At 55.1% G+C, this 16,680-nt stretch overlaps 1 protein-coding gene across 1 annotated transcript in view; it reads right to left on the reverse strand.

Annotated features, from left to right (window-relative positions):
- Nucleotides 1-569: 569 nt before the first annotated feature.
- RBM19 (RNA binding motif protein 19) overlaps nt 570-16,680 on the reverse strand; it is a 47,348-nt gene continuing 31,237 nt past the window's right edge. Inside the window, exons 22-25 of the mRNA XM_042829154.1 lie at nt 12,162-12,267; nt 7,692-7,812; nt 4,065-4,176; nt 570-846 (exon numbers count right to left, since the gene is read on the reverse strand). Of these exons, the coding sequence (XP_042685088.1) occupies nt 4,085-4,176; nt 7,692-7,812; nt 12,162-12,267 (319 nt within the window). The 3' untranslated portion in view covers nt 570-846; nt 4,065-4,084. The remainder of the gene's footprint in view (nt 847-4,064; nt 4,177-7,691; nt 7,813-12,161; nt 12,268-16,680) is intronic.

The raw sequence follows: 16,680 nt of genomic DNA on the forward strand, positions 1-16,680 counted from the left end.
TGCTGGAACATCCGACCCTACGCTGCAGCCAGAACTCCTGGCCAGACTGATGCAGTGCTGAATGGCATCGAGAGCACTTCAGTGGCTTGGGGCTCTGATGGGACTACGCGAGACACACAGCAGACACAGACCTGAAGAGACGCACAGGCACCGTGCACGCCACCCCAGGCACTGAGGTCCTGCAGGGATCTTTTTTTTTTAAGGTATGAGGTTCTCAAAAAGAAAAAAAAGAGAAAGGCCCTGTGTTTGCAGCCAACACGTGTAATCTGTTCAGCCCTTGTCAGACAAAACAGTTTTGCCATAAGACAGCGATTCCCAGAGGGGAAAGGGGCGAAGTGAAAATACTTTATCAGCTGCGTACATATGTAATGTGGTAGCCTGGCTGCAAAGCAAAGCCTCTTTCCTTTTGAAAGCCAAGCAGGGGAGGGAGGCAGCTGCCTGCGAGAGGGGACAGAAGTGACACAGGCAGAGCCGAAAGCACCACGGCCCCCACCCCGCTCCCTTATCACCCTTATCCACCCATCAGGACAGAATAACCCCATGAATTCAGAAATACACCCAAGCAAACCTTGAGATTTCGTAAAGCTCTTATTAAAAATATATGCGTGGCTTTTAATGTATACAAATGACCGTTTACTTCAGACATGAAGAGCAATCTGCCAGACTGCTTGGGGTGGTGAGGACTCCCACCTCAGTGCTGGAGTCTGAGCGCTGCGCTCCTGCCCCGGTGCTGTGGATAGAGGGGGGTCCTGGGGCAGCAGCGCAGCTCTGTGCTCCAGGGATGGACTGTGGGTACACAACAGGTGAGTGTTCACTGAGAATCCATCAGTTCTTCATCCATCAGCCCTAGGGAAAAAGAATAAAGGCAATGCCATGAAGCAGTCACCAGTCACTGCTGCACAGTTTGCAGGAGGTGGTGGGGCTGGAGGATCTGAGGTGCAGCCCTGGGCAGTGGTGGGGCAGCGGGGTAATGGAGAGGGAAGGGAAAGGATGAGAGTGGGTGGGTGAAGGGGAATGGCAGGAGCGTGTGTGTGCGTGTGTGCCCATCTGGGCGATGCATCACATTGAGATTGTCCCGCATTAAAAATTCACCAGCCAGAGAATTTTCAAGGGATTTGTAGTAATTAGATGACAAAATGCTGGCAAATCTCAGGCTTGCCAAAGATGTTACTCAGGGGTCAAAGACTCGACACTTTTGGCTGGGTAATTTGTAAGTGTCAATCACACTCAGCCGTCAGAGGGAGAGCAGAGATCTGAGGGCTGCATCCTAACGAAGCCACAGCTCTGCCTCCCGCCTGCAGGGCCGGGCACAGCACTGCCAGTGCTGAGTGTGGTGTTTGGGAAGGGCATGCCCACTCCTGTGTCCCAGCGCCTAGCTCCAGGCGGGAGGAGCCGCCCTGGCTCACTGCCTCCAGCATCCATCCTGACTTCATCCCCATGCACCAATTTCTCCGCTTTCCTCCTTTCCTTTTTTTTTTTGGTGGGTTCCTTCATTTTCAGCACCTTCCACTCCACAAAGCCCCTTGCAGGTTTTCCCCCTTTCCTCCTCTTGCATCCTGCATGCACCTGGATGCTCGCGAGCTGCTCCTTGAACACCTGCAGGCTCCGTGCCAGGCGGAAGGCAAAGCTTCTATGCCTGCTGCCAGGTCCTGCAGCCCTCAGGACAGCCCCAGTGTGCAGTGAGCGGCAGCAGTCACAGGCAATGACCCGTCCCACAGGCCTGACATCCAGCCTCAACCCACAGCCCTGCAATGGTGGAATGTGTGATGGGAAGGCGCCGGCCCCAGGCAGGGTGCAGGGTGCTGCTGCTGCCCCTCTGCCCCACGGACCCCCTGGCAGAGCCGTGCTCCCGCTCCCACCGCTTTGCATATTTCTCCAATTCAGGTCACATCGTGCACATATGCCTCAGCCAACATTTGTTGATATTCTCTCTGCCTCTCTTCCCAGCTCCAGTTTGGGGTGAAAGCCTCCCTTATTAGCCAATTTGGATACCCATTTACTGTGAATTACTGAGCCTGATTATTATTCATGAATGGATAAGTCTGAAATCTCAAGCCCTGCCATGCGATTTCTCCCCCTCTCAGATGCATACATTTCGGGAAGCAGGAGGCAGCGCGCCCGTGTCACGCGGTGCTCTGGGGCACAGAGCCGGGCAGGGCTGCTGGCTGTGCGCAGTACATGCAGAGCTGAGGAGCTCGTGCCCCCAGCCCAGCACAGCTGCAGCCAGCACCCAGAGCCCCCCACAGCTCCGAACGCTGCCGTTACACCTGCTGTCATTTCGGGGTGTGTTGCGCGGGATCCTCCGCGTGCAACAGAGAAGTCGGGTCCTTGCCTGCAGAGTGGGAATTAACTCCAACTGTTCTCCAGAGCTGCGATCAGCACTTCCATAATTAATGTATGGGCGCAGAGCTGTGTACATACACAGCCCCCCCCACCCGCACACATCAAACAGATTTGCCCGATACCAAATTGCCTGAAAAATTAACCAGTGTCGAACTGCTCAACGAGATAAGTATCATTAAGGGAAAAAGAAAACCTTCATTATGTTTGAAGGTATGGAAAAAAACCCTTGTGAATGTTTTCCAGCCCATATCCAGACAGGGAAATAACATGTTTTAAAACATATCAAAGGGTTAAATTAATTTTCATTAAAATTTAAATTTGGAAGGCTCCCTCTCTCCTCTCCTCCCTCCTCCCCCCTTTGAACATTTGACTGGCAACCATTTCATATTTCAATCTCGGCAGAACAAATTGAATTAGATGTTGAAACCAAACTCTGCTCTGTTCTCTAAAGCCTACAAGCTCAGCTTGTGCTAATCCTTTTCGCCGCCGCTGCAGACCTCAGAGATGCGCAGCAAGAACCCTGCCCTGCCACAAAAGACAATGAAGGGAGGGAAAAACACAAAAAAAGAAAAAGAAAAAGAAAACCAACACGGGAAAATCCAACCCAAACTTGTAGCCCTGTGAGGCTCTGCTGAAAGTGAGTGCTGCGGGCAGTGTGGGCAGGGCCCTGCTCAGTCCTGGCTGCGCTGCGGTGCCAGTGCCTCCCACTCGCTGAGCATCCTTGTCCAACCCTTCTGTTTTACCTAGCACTTCATATATACATTATTACCCTGCAGCACTCTTCCCACGGATCTGGGATGGTTTTCATCTTTTCTTGCAGTGCCACGTGCCTCCCATCCCTCCCCACCTTTCACTGTCACTTCCCCAGAGATGTCTCTTTCCCCCAGGCTGAACTGATGGCAGCCCCCTGACACACAGGGCTCTGCTGCCCACCCTGCTCCCCTGCTGTCACCCTCCCAGTCCCGCCAGGATTGTCACTCATCAACGCTGGGCAAAAAAAGCCTAAACAACAAAAAAAACCCCCAGATTCCAGAATCCTCATCCCTGCTTCAGCTGACAGCCGCTTTGATAGTGCTGCTCCATCACGTGCCTCAGTTTATCCACCTGTACAGTGGGCACAAATACCTGTATGGGCAAGGCTGAGGCCTGGGCACCATGCTGGGGATGCAGCAAAAGGCAGGCATTAGTATCCCACAACCTGTGAATGAGTCTGGGGGTCAGTCCCAGTGCCTGCAATGCTGGTTCCTGGGGGCAGAGAGGTGCAGTGTGTGGCACCAGGAAGAAGCAGCAGAGCTGGGAGTTCCGGCTCTAGGAGCAGAGCTGGGGAGGTTTGCAGACACTGTCTGTGGGCAATGGCACAACTGCATCCAGGAGCTGGGGTGGGCTGTGTCCAAACAGCTGGGGCTGCCTGGCTCCGGACACTGCAGCTCCATCCCTTCTCCAGTTGCGTGCTGTAGAGCTGCTGACCACTGGATGCATCCTTCAGCTGAGCAGCTCCAGGGGAACAAACGCTAACTCAAGGCCACGCACACACTGCAACACGCTGCATGAAGTGGGAAGCAATGTAACCCTGCTGGGATTGTTCCTGTCTTTACGGGGGAGAGGAAGGAAGCATGCACTGAGCATGGCTCTGAGCCACCCATGTCCCTGCCACATGTCCCCAGGAGCTGTCCCCCCCACAACAGCAGCATATCCTGCAGGGCCACCTCTGCCATACCTACCTCACTATGCTGCACACTGGTTAGAGGGCCTCATCTTTGTTGCTCTCCTCCTCTTCTAGCTGCTCCAGGATCTCACCCAACACCTCTGATCGCTTCTTCTTGTTTGGGGAATCTGTAGAGGCACAGGTGAGAGAAAAATGAAGGTGAGGGTCACAAAGGGGTACGTGCACCACATGCAGCCCAGTCCTGCCCCACCAACCCCATGGGCACAACTGGGGAGCTGTCTCCCCATCCACAGCACCTTTACTCCAAGGCTCTGCTGGAAGCCATGTGCCCACCTCCAGCCAACACACGGCAATGCCAACCCTTAAATGCAGTTCACCCATCCCACATCCAAGAGAGGCTGTAGCAGCTGTCCGGACAGCAGGCTGGTCCCTTGGGGCCGGACCCCAGTCCTAGTGGAGTTCAGATGATGCTGCAAGCCTGTAGTGCTGGATCTGCCCGCCCCATGCCGGGTGCACGGCAGTGCCACGTCCCCCGCCAGGCGCAGAGTGCCCTCCGCAGAAGTTGCCCCCCCCACTCCCTGCCAGCGGCTGCAGAGCACATGGAGAACAGCTGTTTGAATCCTGCCTCAGACATCAAAAGCCTCGCCGGGTTTCTCAAACAAACAAACATACCATAGGACTGAAGAAAAGGTGTAAAATAAATAAATGGAACAAGCTGTGCGTTTTCTTTTAGTATTACAGCTGCTGCGGGAGATAAACAACAAGTAAATGTCACAAAACATCAATACAGAAGAAATTAACCTGACAAAAGCTCACATCCCCCTCCTCTGCCTCCCCCAGCTTGGAACAGTTTTGCATTTCTGGAGTTCCCACCTAACGATTTTATTTTTCAATTAATTCCTTGTCACAGTGCCAGGGCCCGCCTGCTCCTGGGGGTTGTGGGAAGGGGTGCGGCTGCCACCCCAGGCCCCACGCACAGCTCTGCCCCACCAGGGCTCTTACGGACACAAAACAGGATGGCTGAGGCCAGAGGAAGGCCCTAACCCAGCTCCTGTTGCCTGCTGCCCAGAGGTGAGGTGAGGCGGCACCAAGCGTGGTCCCAGAGCCACACATCCACTGCACACAAACCTTGGGCACGGGGACATCCTGACCCTGCAGCCCCTCAGGGCACACTGCAACTTGTGCAGGCACCTACACCCCACGCACAAGCACCCACACCACGGACACCCACGCCATGCCATGTGCCACCAGGCATCCCACGGCCACCTAACAGGGAGGCGAAAGAGGAATAAAGGAATGACATAATATAAAAGGAGCAGGGTGCAAGTGGATCGGTCGGATGTCCGTTCTGCAGCTTCAGGCTGGTTAGGGTTTTCCACTAACGATCCCATTTACTTCCTTTAAACAACAGCCAAAGCTGGGGGCGGGCCGGCAGGGATTACGGTGGGATTACACCGTGGCGGGGCTGCGGATGCCATGCTAATCCTGCGGGGTTTTACTCTCTGGCTACGGCATGTGTTTGCATTAGTTACAGAGGCGCTCTCAGAAAAAAAAGAAAAAAAAAGAAAGAAAGAAGAAAAGAGGAAGAAAGACAATACAAAGGGAGCCAGAACCGACGGGGAAGCAGCAGCCCCCAGCTTGCGGCTGCAGCTTGGGGGAGGGCACAAGCCGGGGTTCAGCCCCTGCCCTCCTCTCTCTGCCCTCTCCTACCCAAACAAGGGCCGGACCCCAGCCCCACGGCTCCCACTGCTTCACCCCCAGCAGAAGCCAGCCCTTCCCCTTCCTGTGCTCGGCGCAGCATTTCCCATCTGTCAGTTAATTCTCTGATCGATGGCGAGGAGCAGGACGAGCGCCCGGCGCAGCTGGCGCTTGCGTTAGCGCTGGCAGGAGGCCGGCGGCCCGCTGGCACGGTGCTCCAACACAGGTCGATGGCAGTGGGGAGGATGGGAGCGGGACGTGGTGCGGCCGCATTGCCTGCGGTGGGCATGGAGGGAAAGGGATAAAACCGAAGGAGATGGACGGATGGATGGATGGATGGACGGATGGATGGATGGACGGATGTGTGGGATTGGACACTGACAGTACGTGAACAGGGGGATGCTCACGAACGCACACACACAGTTCTGAGTGGGACTGCAGAGCACCAGGTGCTGTGCAGTGAGGGAAGGGGCCCTGCTCCATCCTACTGTGTCTGTTGGATCTTTGGAAATGATGGCTCAGATATGACCTGACTGCTATGACCAATGCCTATGACAAGAGACGAGACTTGAGGTCCAGAGCTCTCCAACCTAACAAACAAGACCTGAGGAGTCAAATTTGTGTAAGCAGTGTCCAGAAGTAAGGTGCATGACTGCAGCAGAGGGGAGGTGGAGCTGGAACGGGGAATGCTCCATCTCCTGCAGCATCAGGGCTCAGGGAAGTGCTTCTTTGCTAAGACCAAACTGACACTGCCTCAGAGCTGCTAAGGGGCAAGCAGCTCTTAACTATGCCACTGAGCTGTGCTGCACAGAGCCTGGCCCGGGCTGTGCCACAAGCTGTGCCACTCGAAGCCTGGCCATGGGCTGTTTCCATGAGCTGTGCCACTTGGAGCTGAGCCACTTGGAGCCTGGCCACGGGCTGTGCCTTGGAGCAGTGCTGCCCAGAGCCTGGCTGTGGGCTGTGCCATGAGCTGTGCCATGGAGCAGTGCTGCCCAGAGCCTGGCCATGAGCTCTGCCATGAGCTGTGCCATGAGCTGTGCTGCCTGGAGCCTGGCTCCACACCGCTGCTGGGAGCTACATTCCAGAGGGTGCATCCATCTCTAGGCAGTGCCTGTCCTCCCTGCTTTCCACGCATGCCTGCAGCTGTTATACATGGCAGACATCAATGGGCTCCTTTAGGTCTTCTCAGTGCCATGCTGGTGCTCAGCCCATGTCCACCCCACCGCACATCTAGCTCCCACCCACCTCTTCCCCCTCATCCACAGCTCCAGTACTGGGAACAGTGCTTTGCCCACCCCCACGGTGCTGTGCCACCCCTGGTGACAGGCAGGTGTGTGGCAGAGGTAAGGGATGCTGCTGGGGATTCAGGAGGAGAGCATCGATCTCCAGCTCAGTCCTCCAGCCCAGGGGAGCCCTTCCTACATAAATATTTGCCAAGCCAAGCGTTTGTGCTGTCAATGGCTGTCAATAGCAGCCTGCAGCGCTGCTATCTACCGAGCTGTCACTCTCAGGCACCTGATCCAAACAGCACTCTCTGGATCCCACCCGATGGTCACATTATTTCTTCTTTGTAAACGAGCTTCTCTGTGCCTCCATCACCCTCCCAGTGCCCATCCCTACCCACACTCCTCTGCTGGGAGGTTTTCTGTGTGGCACAGTGTCAAAAGGGCTGCTCACCCCTTGCTGTTCCCACCTCTGCAGCACTGCAGGGTGCCGGCACAGCGGAGCCTGCAGCTGGCACAGAGAGCCCCGGTGCTGCCAGTGCAGTGGGTAGCTGGCACATATGCCTGGCTGTGTCAGATAAAGCAGCCAGCCTGCTGCCCTCTGCTCGACCTGCACGGAGCTGCATGCTCTGCTCCCTGAGCGCAGCAGTTTCCCAGCAGCGTGCCCCCTTCTCCTGGGTGGGGAAGGGCCGGTGCAGTGTGGCTGTGTGCCAGTGGGTCGGTGCCAGCTGGATGTGCCAGCAGCCAGGAGGATGCTTTACCGTGGAAGTGGTCAGCCGTCCTCCTCCTTAGGGCCTCCACTGTCTCCTCTGTGTCTGCCCACTCCAGGACCAGCCTGCGGCCGTACAAGTGCGTGCTGTGGCACAGGGCATTGAATGCTTTCTGAAGATCAAAGTGAAAAAAAAAAAAGGAGAAAATAAGAAGTAAGGAAAAACAAAGATGTCCCTCCCTCCGCCCTGAATCTAAAGGGGAGAGAACACCCTGCTCTGAGCACTTTGCTCTGACGGGGCAGGATTCGTCTCCATCAGGCCAGCACCTCTGGCCTGATCATTTACCTTCCACACATCTGCAAAGAGCAATCACCACCCACTATCCCCGTGGGCTGCAGCAGGAGCCCTGGTCAGAACCTCTGCTCAGCTCTGGGTGCAGCCCTGGGGCCAGGAGCGCTGCTGCCCGGTGAGGTGGGGGATGGTGCAGGGAGTCAGGTCACACCTGGTCCCTGCTGGCACTGCAGCAGCAACGTGCCCTTGAGAAGGGAAAGGAAGATGCAACTAACTGCCTGGTGCACCTGGGAACCCTCCCATTCCGTGCTGGCACAGCAAAGCACAACCCAACATCAGCAGAGGCTGCTCTGAGTCCATCAGTGGGATGAGTCTCAGCCTGTGCCAGGAAGTCTGCCTTCCCCTTGCCTTCCCCATGCTTTCTCCCTGACTTCCCTTTGTCTTCACCATCAGCCATACAGCAGCCATCTCTTGCTGACACTGAAGCTGGCAAGCTGGCCAGCACAGTTGTGCAGTATATGGCTAGGCATGGGACAAAGCAAAGAATCCAGCACACTCTTTAAAAACCCTCAGCCAGGATTAGGATTATGTAAATTCATAAAGTCTGTAAACTCACTCTAGGCACAGCAGACAGAAACACACTCCTCTGTTCGAGCTCCGCAGAGATGTGGCACTGAGGGACATGGATAGTGGGCACGGTGGGGATGCGCTGGGGTTGGACTTGTCATCTTAGAGGTCTTTTCCAACCTTAACAATTCAGTGGTTCTGACTCTCCATCACTCCCACAACTCCCATTCAATCCAGAAGAGAGGAACACATCTCCCATTCCCTGCACCCTGCTGGCATATCAGTGCTCTCCATCTCTCCACCCTGCCACCCCACAGACCCACACAGGCCTCATTTCTGGGCGGTTGTGCTTCCGTATGAGGCTGCAGCCTTCTGCAGCTACAGCTGCCTTTATTTGCAGCTGCTGTTGTTTTAAAGGCCCATTTCCACTCAGAATGGGATCCAATTAGCAGAGCAATGTGTTGGCTTAAATAAACACTCAGGGGGAGCAGCAGTGGGGAGCTGTGATGGCTGTTTGCATTGGCACAAAGAGCCATTGCCATCGCCTGGCAAACAACGGCAGCGCTCACCATTGGTTCTCATTTGTTCATTTTGACTTCTGGATTGCTCACAAGCTGCAGCACCAGGCAGAGGAGGCTGTAGGACAGGGCATAAAGCATCCTCTGGACCCATGATGCAGAGGGCTGCTGTGTGATGGAGGAACCTGCTGGTGGGACGCGGGAGGTGCACAGCTCCTGCCCAGCCCCAGTGCTCCAGCACATGGGAGAAGCAAAGCACCCAGTACTGCGGGGCTCCCCAGGCTGGGGCTGCAGAGGAGGAGCCGTGTGCTTCAGATGGAAAACACCCAATGTCATTTCCTTTGGGAACCACTGAAAATAAACAAGTTGCATTTGCTGCTTTGAGTGGGATCCATACTACCTCAGGGAAAAGAGAGGATACACTGATGATTCAAGAAACAAAGGGGTGGAGGGCAGTAAAGCTTCCCCCATGCATCCAAAGGCCCAACGTCTTCCTGCAAGAAGGGTATATGTGCCGCTGCTGCTGTTGCACGAAAAAAAAAAGAAAAAGAAAAAAAGACAGGGAGGAGAAAGATACATTTGAACAGGAAAAGTGCAAAGGGAAGACGAGCAGACGGGCTGTGGGCACGGGATGCTGCTGGGGGCTGCACCCGCTGTGGCTGAGCACTGTGCTGCGCTGGACAGCTGGGCTGGGTGCTGAGGCCACCCCTGTGTGCTCTGTTAATTTGAGGACAGGGCTGCTCTGTCTGCAGCCCCCTGCCTTGCTCCGTAAAACACTCAAGCTGAAGAGCCTCAGGCTGTCGGCATTGGAGGGACAGAGGGCCGCCACCACTAGGAGACTGATACGTTTCTCTTCCTCACAAGAAACACTCCCACCCGATGATGCTTGAGGCACTGCCAGCTGTGCACAGGATTTTTCCTTCCATGTGTGCACATTTCTAAAGGGCTGGCTGTCTTTCCCAAAAGGGCAATTTCTATTTGGAGACCAGATGTATTTTTATATTGACGAGGGAGAAAAGTGGAAACTTGGCTCCCAGTTAATAGTTTAAAAATAAAAACAATCCCACAACAATTCTGCATGGGGAATTTCAGGAAACGTATCCCATGGTTAATGCTTCCGTACCCAGAGTTGACACTGCATGCATGGTGCCCACCTGGTGCACACCAGGACCACCCCACAACCCCAGGGACAGCGGCAGGAAGCAAACTTCATGGGCTCAGCCCCAGGACTGCAGTGGGAGCCCACGCCTCTGTCCCAGCTTTGGAGAACCCCTGCAGGTGCTCTGTCATGGCTCAGAGAAAGACAAACGGGGAGGTCACAGGTTTTAAATGCCCAACAAAGCCACCGTAACTGTTCTATTATAAAAGCATCATGTTTTATAGGACGCTTATAAGTGATTTCCAAATTACCACTCTTAGGGGAAAAAAAAAAGTAATTGATTGTCTGCAGCCATTCAGCTCAGAGGTCTCCAGGCCCACTCCCCTCCTCTCTCATTTCACTTAGCAATAAACTCTCAGCCAATTATGGCTGTGTTTACAATATTCAGGATCCTATTCATCAATACATAGCACATCCTTTTCCAGACGGCCAATGGAGTGTACTTGATGTGCCACTTGTGAGACAATTAAATCCCTAAAAGAGAAGAGGTTGAAAAAAAGAGAAAAAAAAAAAAAAAAAAAAAAAAGAAGGAAGGAAGAAAAGCTGCTTTGCTGGAAAAGAGAAGGAACCCTTGGAGTGATCTTTCTCAGGGCTCAAGCTCAGGGCAGGCTGTCCCTGCGTTGTGGGACCAGGGGAGTGTTGGTCCTTGCTAGATGCTGGCAGCAGGAGCACCTGGAGCAGGGCACCTCTCTCCTGCACCCAGCTGCTCCTGAAAGAGCTGCTGACAGAGGCTCCTGTATGAGCAGAGGTGTACCAAACAGAGTCCAGCCCTGGAGGAACGCAGCCTGGAAGGGAGCATGGTGCTGATTCAAAGGAGGTTTGAATGTGGATCAATACAGGACTAACACAGAAACCCCATGTGCTGTGCTACAGGGGAGGTCATGCTGGAACAGATGATCTAATAGTCCCTTGTGATCTTGGATCAATGGATCCTGTCTAAAAATATAAACACAGGCTATGCCTGCTCCCTGCTCCTCCCTCTATCACCTCTGCTCATGGTCTTGAAAACTGAGACTGGTTTCAGGCAGTAACACCACAGTGATGACCCCTGGCCCACACCCACAGCCGCTCCTCCTTCAGATCCCACACCTCGCCAGCAGCAGGGACACCCAAACAGCACCTTCACAACAACTTGCACCCACTGCACCCACACAAAACAAAGCTGCCCAGCACAGCCTGCAGTCCTGGTAGTGCTACCTGCTGGCTGGAAGCATTGCCCAGCACACCAGGTGCTGCCCTGCCTCCTGCAAATACTGGTGCTGGTAGGAGCAAACCCTCCCCAAGGCTGACTCTCTTTGTCACGAGTGCTGGAGGACAGGGGTTGGAACATGGCTGCTGTCACACTACTCTCTGAGCAGGTACTTGCTCAGAACTCAGTCCCAACCAGCATTGCTCAGGTTCCCAGGACGTTCTCCTGCAAGTTTCTCCAAGAAGCACTTTAAAAAGAGTGATACTGCAATGGAATTTCTTTTCCTTCCTATCACCAGTTAGCCAGCTCAAGCAGGACCACATGGGACCATTTGTTTTCTGGGGGCGAAGCCCATGCCATGTCCCAGAGCCTGCTGTCCCCAGGAGCCCTGGGTGTCAGCTCCATAACAGCGCACATCTGACTGTCCAGTGGCTGTTAGCACTACTCTGTAAGCCGTTCCTCCCGCAGGCAGAGGCTTGCAGGTCTGAAGCATGGTGCTGCAAGGCACAGCTGTCCCAGCAGCCATTCCTGGCCTTCCCCACAGCCACAGAGAAGATCCATTCAGAAGCCACCTCAGTAGGGTACTCAGAGTGCTGGCATCAGAGGGGGTGACAGTATGCCAGTGTTCTGAATGCAGACAGAGACAAAGCACATCTGGGGGCTGCCCACTTTTGGGGTTTGGCTCCATCACAGTTCTGTGGTGAGTCCAACAGCATGTCAGACCTGGGGTAAGTCCCAGCAAGCAGCTCCCGAGTCCCCCTGGTCCAAGAAAGGGCTGGGAAGGGAGTGAGGCTCACCTTGGCATCCTGCTTGGTGAGGAAATCCACGAAGCCGAAGCCGCGGTGTGAGCCCGTTCCTGCCATCTTCTTGGGCAGCCGGACGGTCTTCAGCTCCCCAAAGGTGCTGTGAACAAGAGGGGGAGAAGTGAGGATGCCAAGACTGATAGGAAGGCCATGTTTATCCCACACTGTGGCACTTCCAGCTACAGGCAGCCCTGAGGCTGAGCAATCCATGCTTGGAGGCCACCCACTTCCTGCAAAGGAAAGCACCCCCAAAGCATCTTGTAACAGCTGGAAGCTCTGCTGGATCCCAAAGGCCACTCATTTGTCCTGCTGACACCTTCACAGAGCAAACACCTCCCTTAGCGTAATTTCTGTACCTCCCCTCCTTTGAGGAGATGTGCAGAAAGCAGGGCCCTTGGGCAGGGCTGTGCCTGCACCCAGATCCAAGGTATGGGCACCCTGCAGCCCCCACCCCAGTCCTAGGAGCATGACTCCAGCACAGCTCACTGCGTGCCACCCCTGAGAATCCAGGATAACGCCCGTGTTCTGCCTGTGTCCAAGCTCCTGCTTCCCCTCCCCTCGCTTCCATTTATCAAACACATATGCACAAACTGCAACCAATAAATATTTAATGCAGACCGGGTCGGACTGGATGTGTTATTTTATTTGAAAACCTACACACACGCGCGCACATACAAAAGGAGCCCAGGATGCAGCAGTGCCAGAGAGCACCTGGGAATAAACACAGTAAAGGCCGTAAATGCTCTCATGAAATGATATAAGCTAAATCTGGGAGTTAACCCTGCGCTCTGGCAGCATGACCAGGCATCCATCCGCCCAATTTCCTGAGGCAACGCGCTGTGTAAATGCACCATGATGAAGCCTCAAAATGAATCTGCACGCTTCCTCCTCGGGGCTGCCTGAGCTCTCCCTCCCTCATGCCCCCTTCGGGCCACTGCCACGCAAACAAACAAACAAACCCCTCTGGGGGACACGTGGCCTTGGCTGCAGGGCTGTGCGTGGGGCACAGAGCTCTATGTCTCTGTGGGTGCTTGGTACCCTGGGGAGGGGGCACAGGGGTGCCCAACAAGAGGGCTCCCAGCCTAAAGAATCCAGAACTGAGCCTTTACCTGATGCACTACAGGAGCCCCAATGCATTATCTGTGGGAAATGAGATGTGTGGCATGGGGGAACAGAATGTTGGCTGAAGTGCTACAGCATTGCTCTGTGCACCAAAGCACCAAGCACCTCTCTTGGTCACTGCATCGAGAGCTGATGCACAGCACAGGGAACAAGAGAACTGCACGATGAATGGCAGCAGGGCGGCTACGGGGGGCACAGGGCAGCTGTGGGGATGTAGAACAGCAGAGGGAAAAAGTTAGCTGCAAAGAAAGCCGCAGTGGGGTCCAAACTTGCAGCAGCATGTCTGTGGGAGCAGGGTGGCAGTGGGGTGGCCGTGGGGCAGCTGATCCAGGACAGCAGCACCCAGAGCAGCACTGCAATGCTCAGCAGGGCAGTGGGGGACAGGGCTGGCCCTGCTAGGCTGAGAAGCAAAACACTCCCCTGCTGTGGTGCTAATTAGAAACCACAACACAGCAATTACCATCCCAGGAGCTGTGAATGAAGTGGAGAGCCCAGGCCTTTAATGTTTTCCTCTCCAGTGCCAGGCAGAGGCTCACACCTCTCTTTTCCAATTATTTCCTCCAGATTTGGGGAGGATGGGGGAGAGAAGCAGAGGCAGGGGAACCGATTGCTTCCTATAGAGCAAGGCTCCTTGCACTGGGCCATCTACAAAGCCCCTGGGAGCGGTCCTGGCAGTGGGGATGGGGACATGGCTTGTCCCCACTGGGTGACAAGAAGGAAGGAAGCAGATGGCATACAAGGAGGTAACCTGCAGCTCTCCGATGAGAGCACCAGACAGAGCAAAGTCCTGGCTGAGGCTGTGGCCAGCTGTAGGATAACCACCGAAGGTGCAGACTCCCACTTGGTGACAGCACACTGCGTGTTAGGCTGTGCTCATTTTCTGCAGGTGTTTGTGCATTCTCCATCGGCACGGCCACACATGGAGGATGGGCTCAGGGGCTGCTGGGGGTGTTCTGCAGGAACCTTCTTCCTCCTTGTGCAAAACAAACTGTTCTTATGTCCTCAGATACATACTCATGTCCCACAGCATGGGATGGTCCTAAATCAGGAAAAAAACCCAATGCCAATGATGGCATGGGAAGCTGGTTGGGGATGCATGACACAGGTCCAGGATGGAGCTTCGGTAGAGCTCCCACTCACTGCAATGGCTCTGGAAGGGGACAGAGGGCCCAAGCAAGATGAGAACTTCCCCCTCGCAGAGCCATGTCCCTGCAGTGCACCTCTGCTTAAACTCATTCCTTCGATGCACAACAGTCACTGTTGCTTTTTTTCCCCCTCTCCTTTCACCCTCAAACAGGACCTTCCCTCCCCCAGTACATTATGTCCACGCCCTCCTCTGCTTCTGCGCTGATGTGCTGATTACAGGGGAGAAAGGAATAAAAGGAAAAAAAGAATGTTCCTTCCTGTTCCCCCACCCTGGAAGCAGGGCCCTGCCAGGGGCTGTGCTGGGCGAGCTGCTGGCCCACCCCATGTGGGAGTTAATGAGATCCGCACGGACGGCCCTCCCGCCCCCCGCTGCAGGACTGGGCTGACTCCACTTGGGCTAATCCCATTACAAGAAAATAACGTGGATAATTCAAGCTAATGAAATCGTTACAAGAATGCGGACAGCCAGGGGTGGACATTCAGAGCCAATTTAACACTCCTCGGTGCTGTTATCCTCAGCACAGGAAATATCTGAAAGCAGGAAGGGGAAGGAAGGGAGAAAAGCCCTCCTCTCTTGTTAGCTCAAATCCTGTTAGGGAGTTCAGGAATTAATCTGCCACCTATCTCCCCCATTACCGTTATCACCAGCACCATCAGTGCCGTCTCCTCGGTAACCCAGCAGCTGGGGAGGGGGGACACATGGGGCAGGGGGGACACATGCAGAGGGGCACAGCAGCTCCAGGGCACAGCAGCCACCAACAGCCGGAGCCCTCCGTGCCTGCAGCCAGTGGCAGCTGTACCTGACACTAGGTCCTGCAGCAGGGCCGTGGCAATGCCCCATGCCACCACAGACTGCTCCGGTGTGGTGCTGCCTGCATGGCTCCAGCCTTGGGCTGCCTGAACACTCAGTCCTGGGGAGCTCTGGGACACTGCTTGTGAGGCAACGAAGGGGTTGAAGGACACATCAGGCTTCTCCAGGAGGCAGGTGCTGGAGCCAGCCTTTCCGCAGGGAACACCACTTGACTCACTCTGATGGAAGAAGCTCACCAGCAGCACTTCCAAAGGCTCTGCAGTCGAGATGGCCACCCTGGCTGCCTTGGAAAGCCAACCCCTGCCCGCTGCTTGAGCTGATGGCTGCTGCTTACCAGCCGCACACAGACACACAAAGCCTGTCAGCCAGTGGAGGCAGTTGGGATTAAGAAAAGAAACGGTGCAACACGACCTGAGCATTCAATACGTGGGACAGAGCCAAGGCCCTGTACACAGCATGCAGGGCACAGAGGCAGCTGCAAGAACACCTCGGCAGCACAGGGGCATGGGGAGGTGCTGACAGCCAGGCCACGCAGAGCAGCGTGCCCATACCCAGGACACAGATCCAATATGAGAGGATAGGGTCCACAAGCACCATGCTGTTGTAGCACAGGAGGGGATGCTCTGGGCCCTGCAGGAGGCTGTTCCCTCCCTGTGCCATGCAAACTCGATGCACAGAGGGGTTCCGTATGTTTGTGCTATGCAGCACCAGCAGCATCCACCCCTGACCTAGGCCTTATTATCATTGAGCTCACAGGAAAGCACCGCCAACCCCATTCCTACCCCCAGACAAGACTGGGACAAGCAGCTCTGTTGCATTTCTTGGGTGCTCTCTGGTGAGCATGCCTAATTACATCCAGACGGTGCTTTTGGCACACCTGCTGCAGCAACTGTTTATCTTGCTGACAACTAAAAGAGCATCATTTGCAAAGTTTGCTAGGAAAGAAAGCCAATTAGCACGTCGCCGGCCAGGCACAACGATCCCCATGCTCCATCTTTGCCCAGCATGCATGAGCCCGTCGTGCTCACTCCCTCCTTCTGCTTTGGATCCTGCAGCTGGGAGCACACGGAGGAAACCCAAAAGCAAAGTGGAGGGCTGTGCAGAGGTGGCACAGCAGACAGCCTGATGTCACCTGGCTGACCCTGCAGGATACACACGATGCCCACAAGGCAGAGCTGTGCTGAACGGGGAGCCCAAAAGCCAGCGGCTGTGGCGCCCTGGGAGGAATGTCCTCTGCCCCTCTGCACTCCTATTACGGGGCTGCTGCCTCCTGCCTTCCTCCCTGAAGCAGCTCAGTGCTCACATGGGACCCCTCCAAGGCTCCGTGGGACCCTGAGGCTCCTGCTAAGGGCTCTCAGGCTCTGCTCCGAGATTCTCAGCAGCCCCAGGGCTTCCCTTCCTCCCAGGACACACACAACAGGAGTACGGGGTCTG

Source organism: Centrocercus urophasianus, unplaced genomic scaffold, assembly GCF_019232065.1.
Source record: "Centrocercus urophasianus isolate 14NV4802_14NV808 unplaced genomic scaffold, USGS_Curo_1.0 seq_30, whole genome shotgun sequence".
NCBI lineage: Eukaryota > Metazoa > Chordata > Aves > Galliformes > Phasianidae > Centrocercus > Centrocercus urophasianus.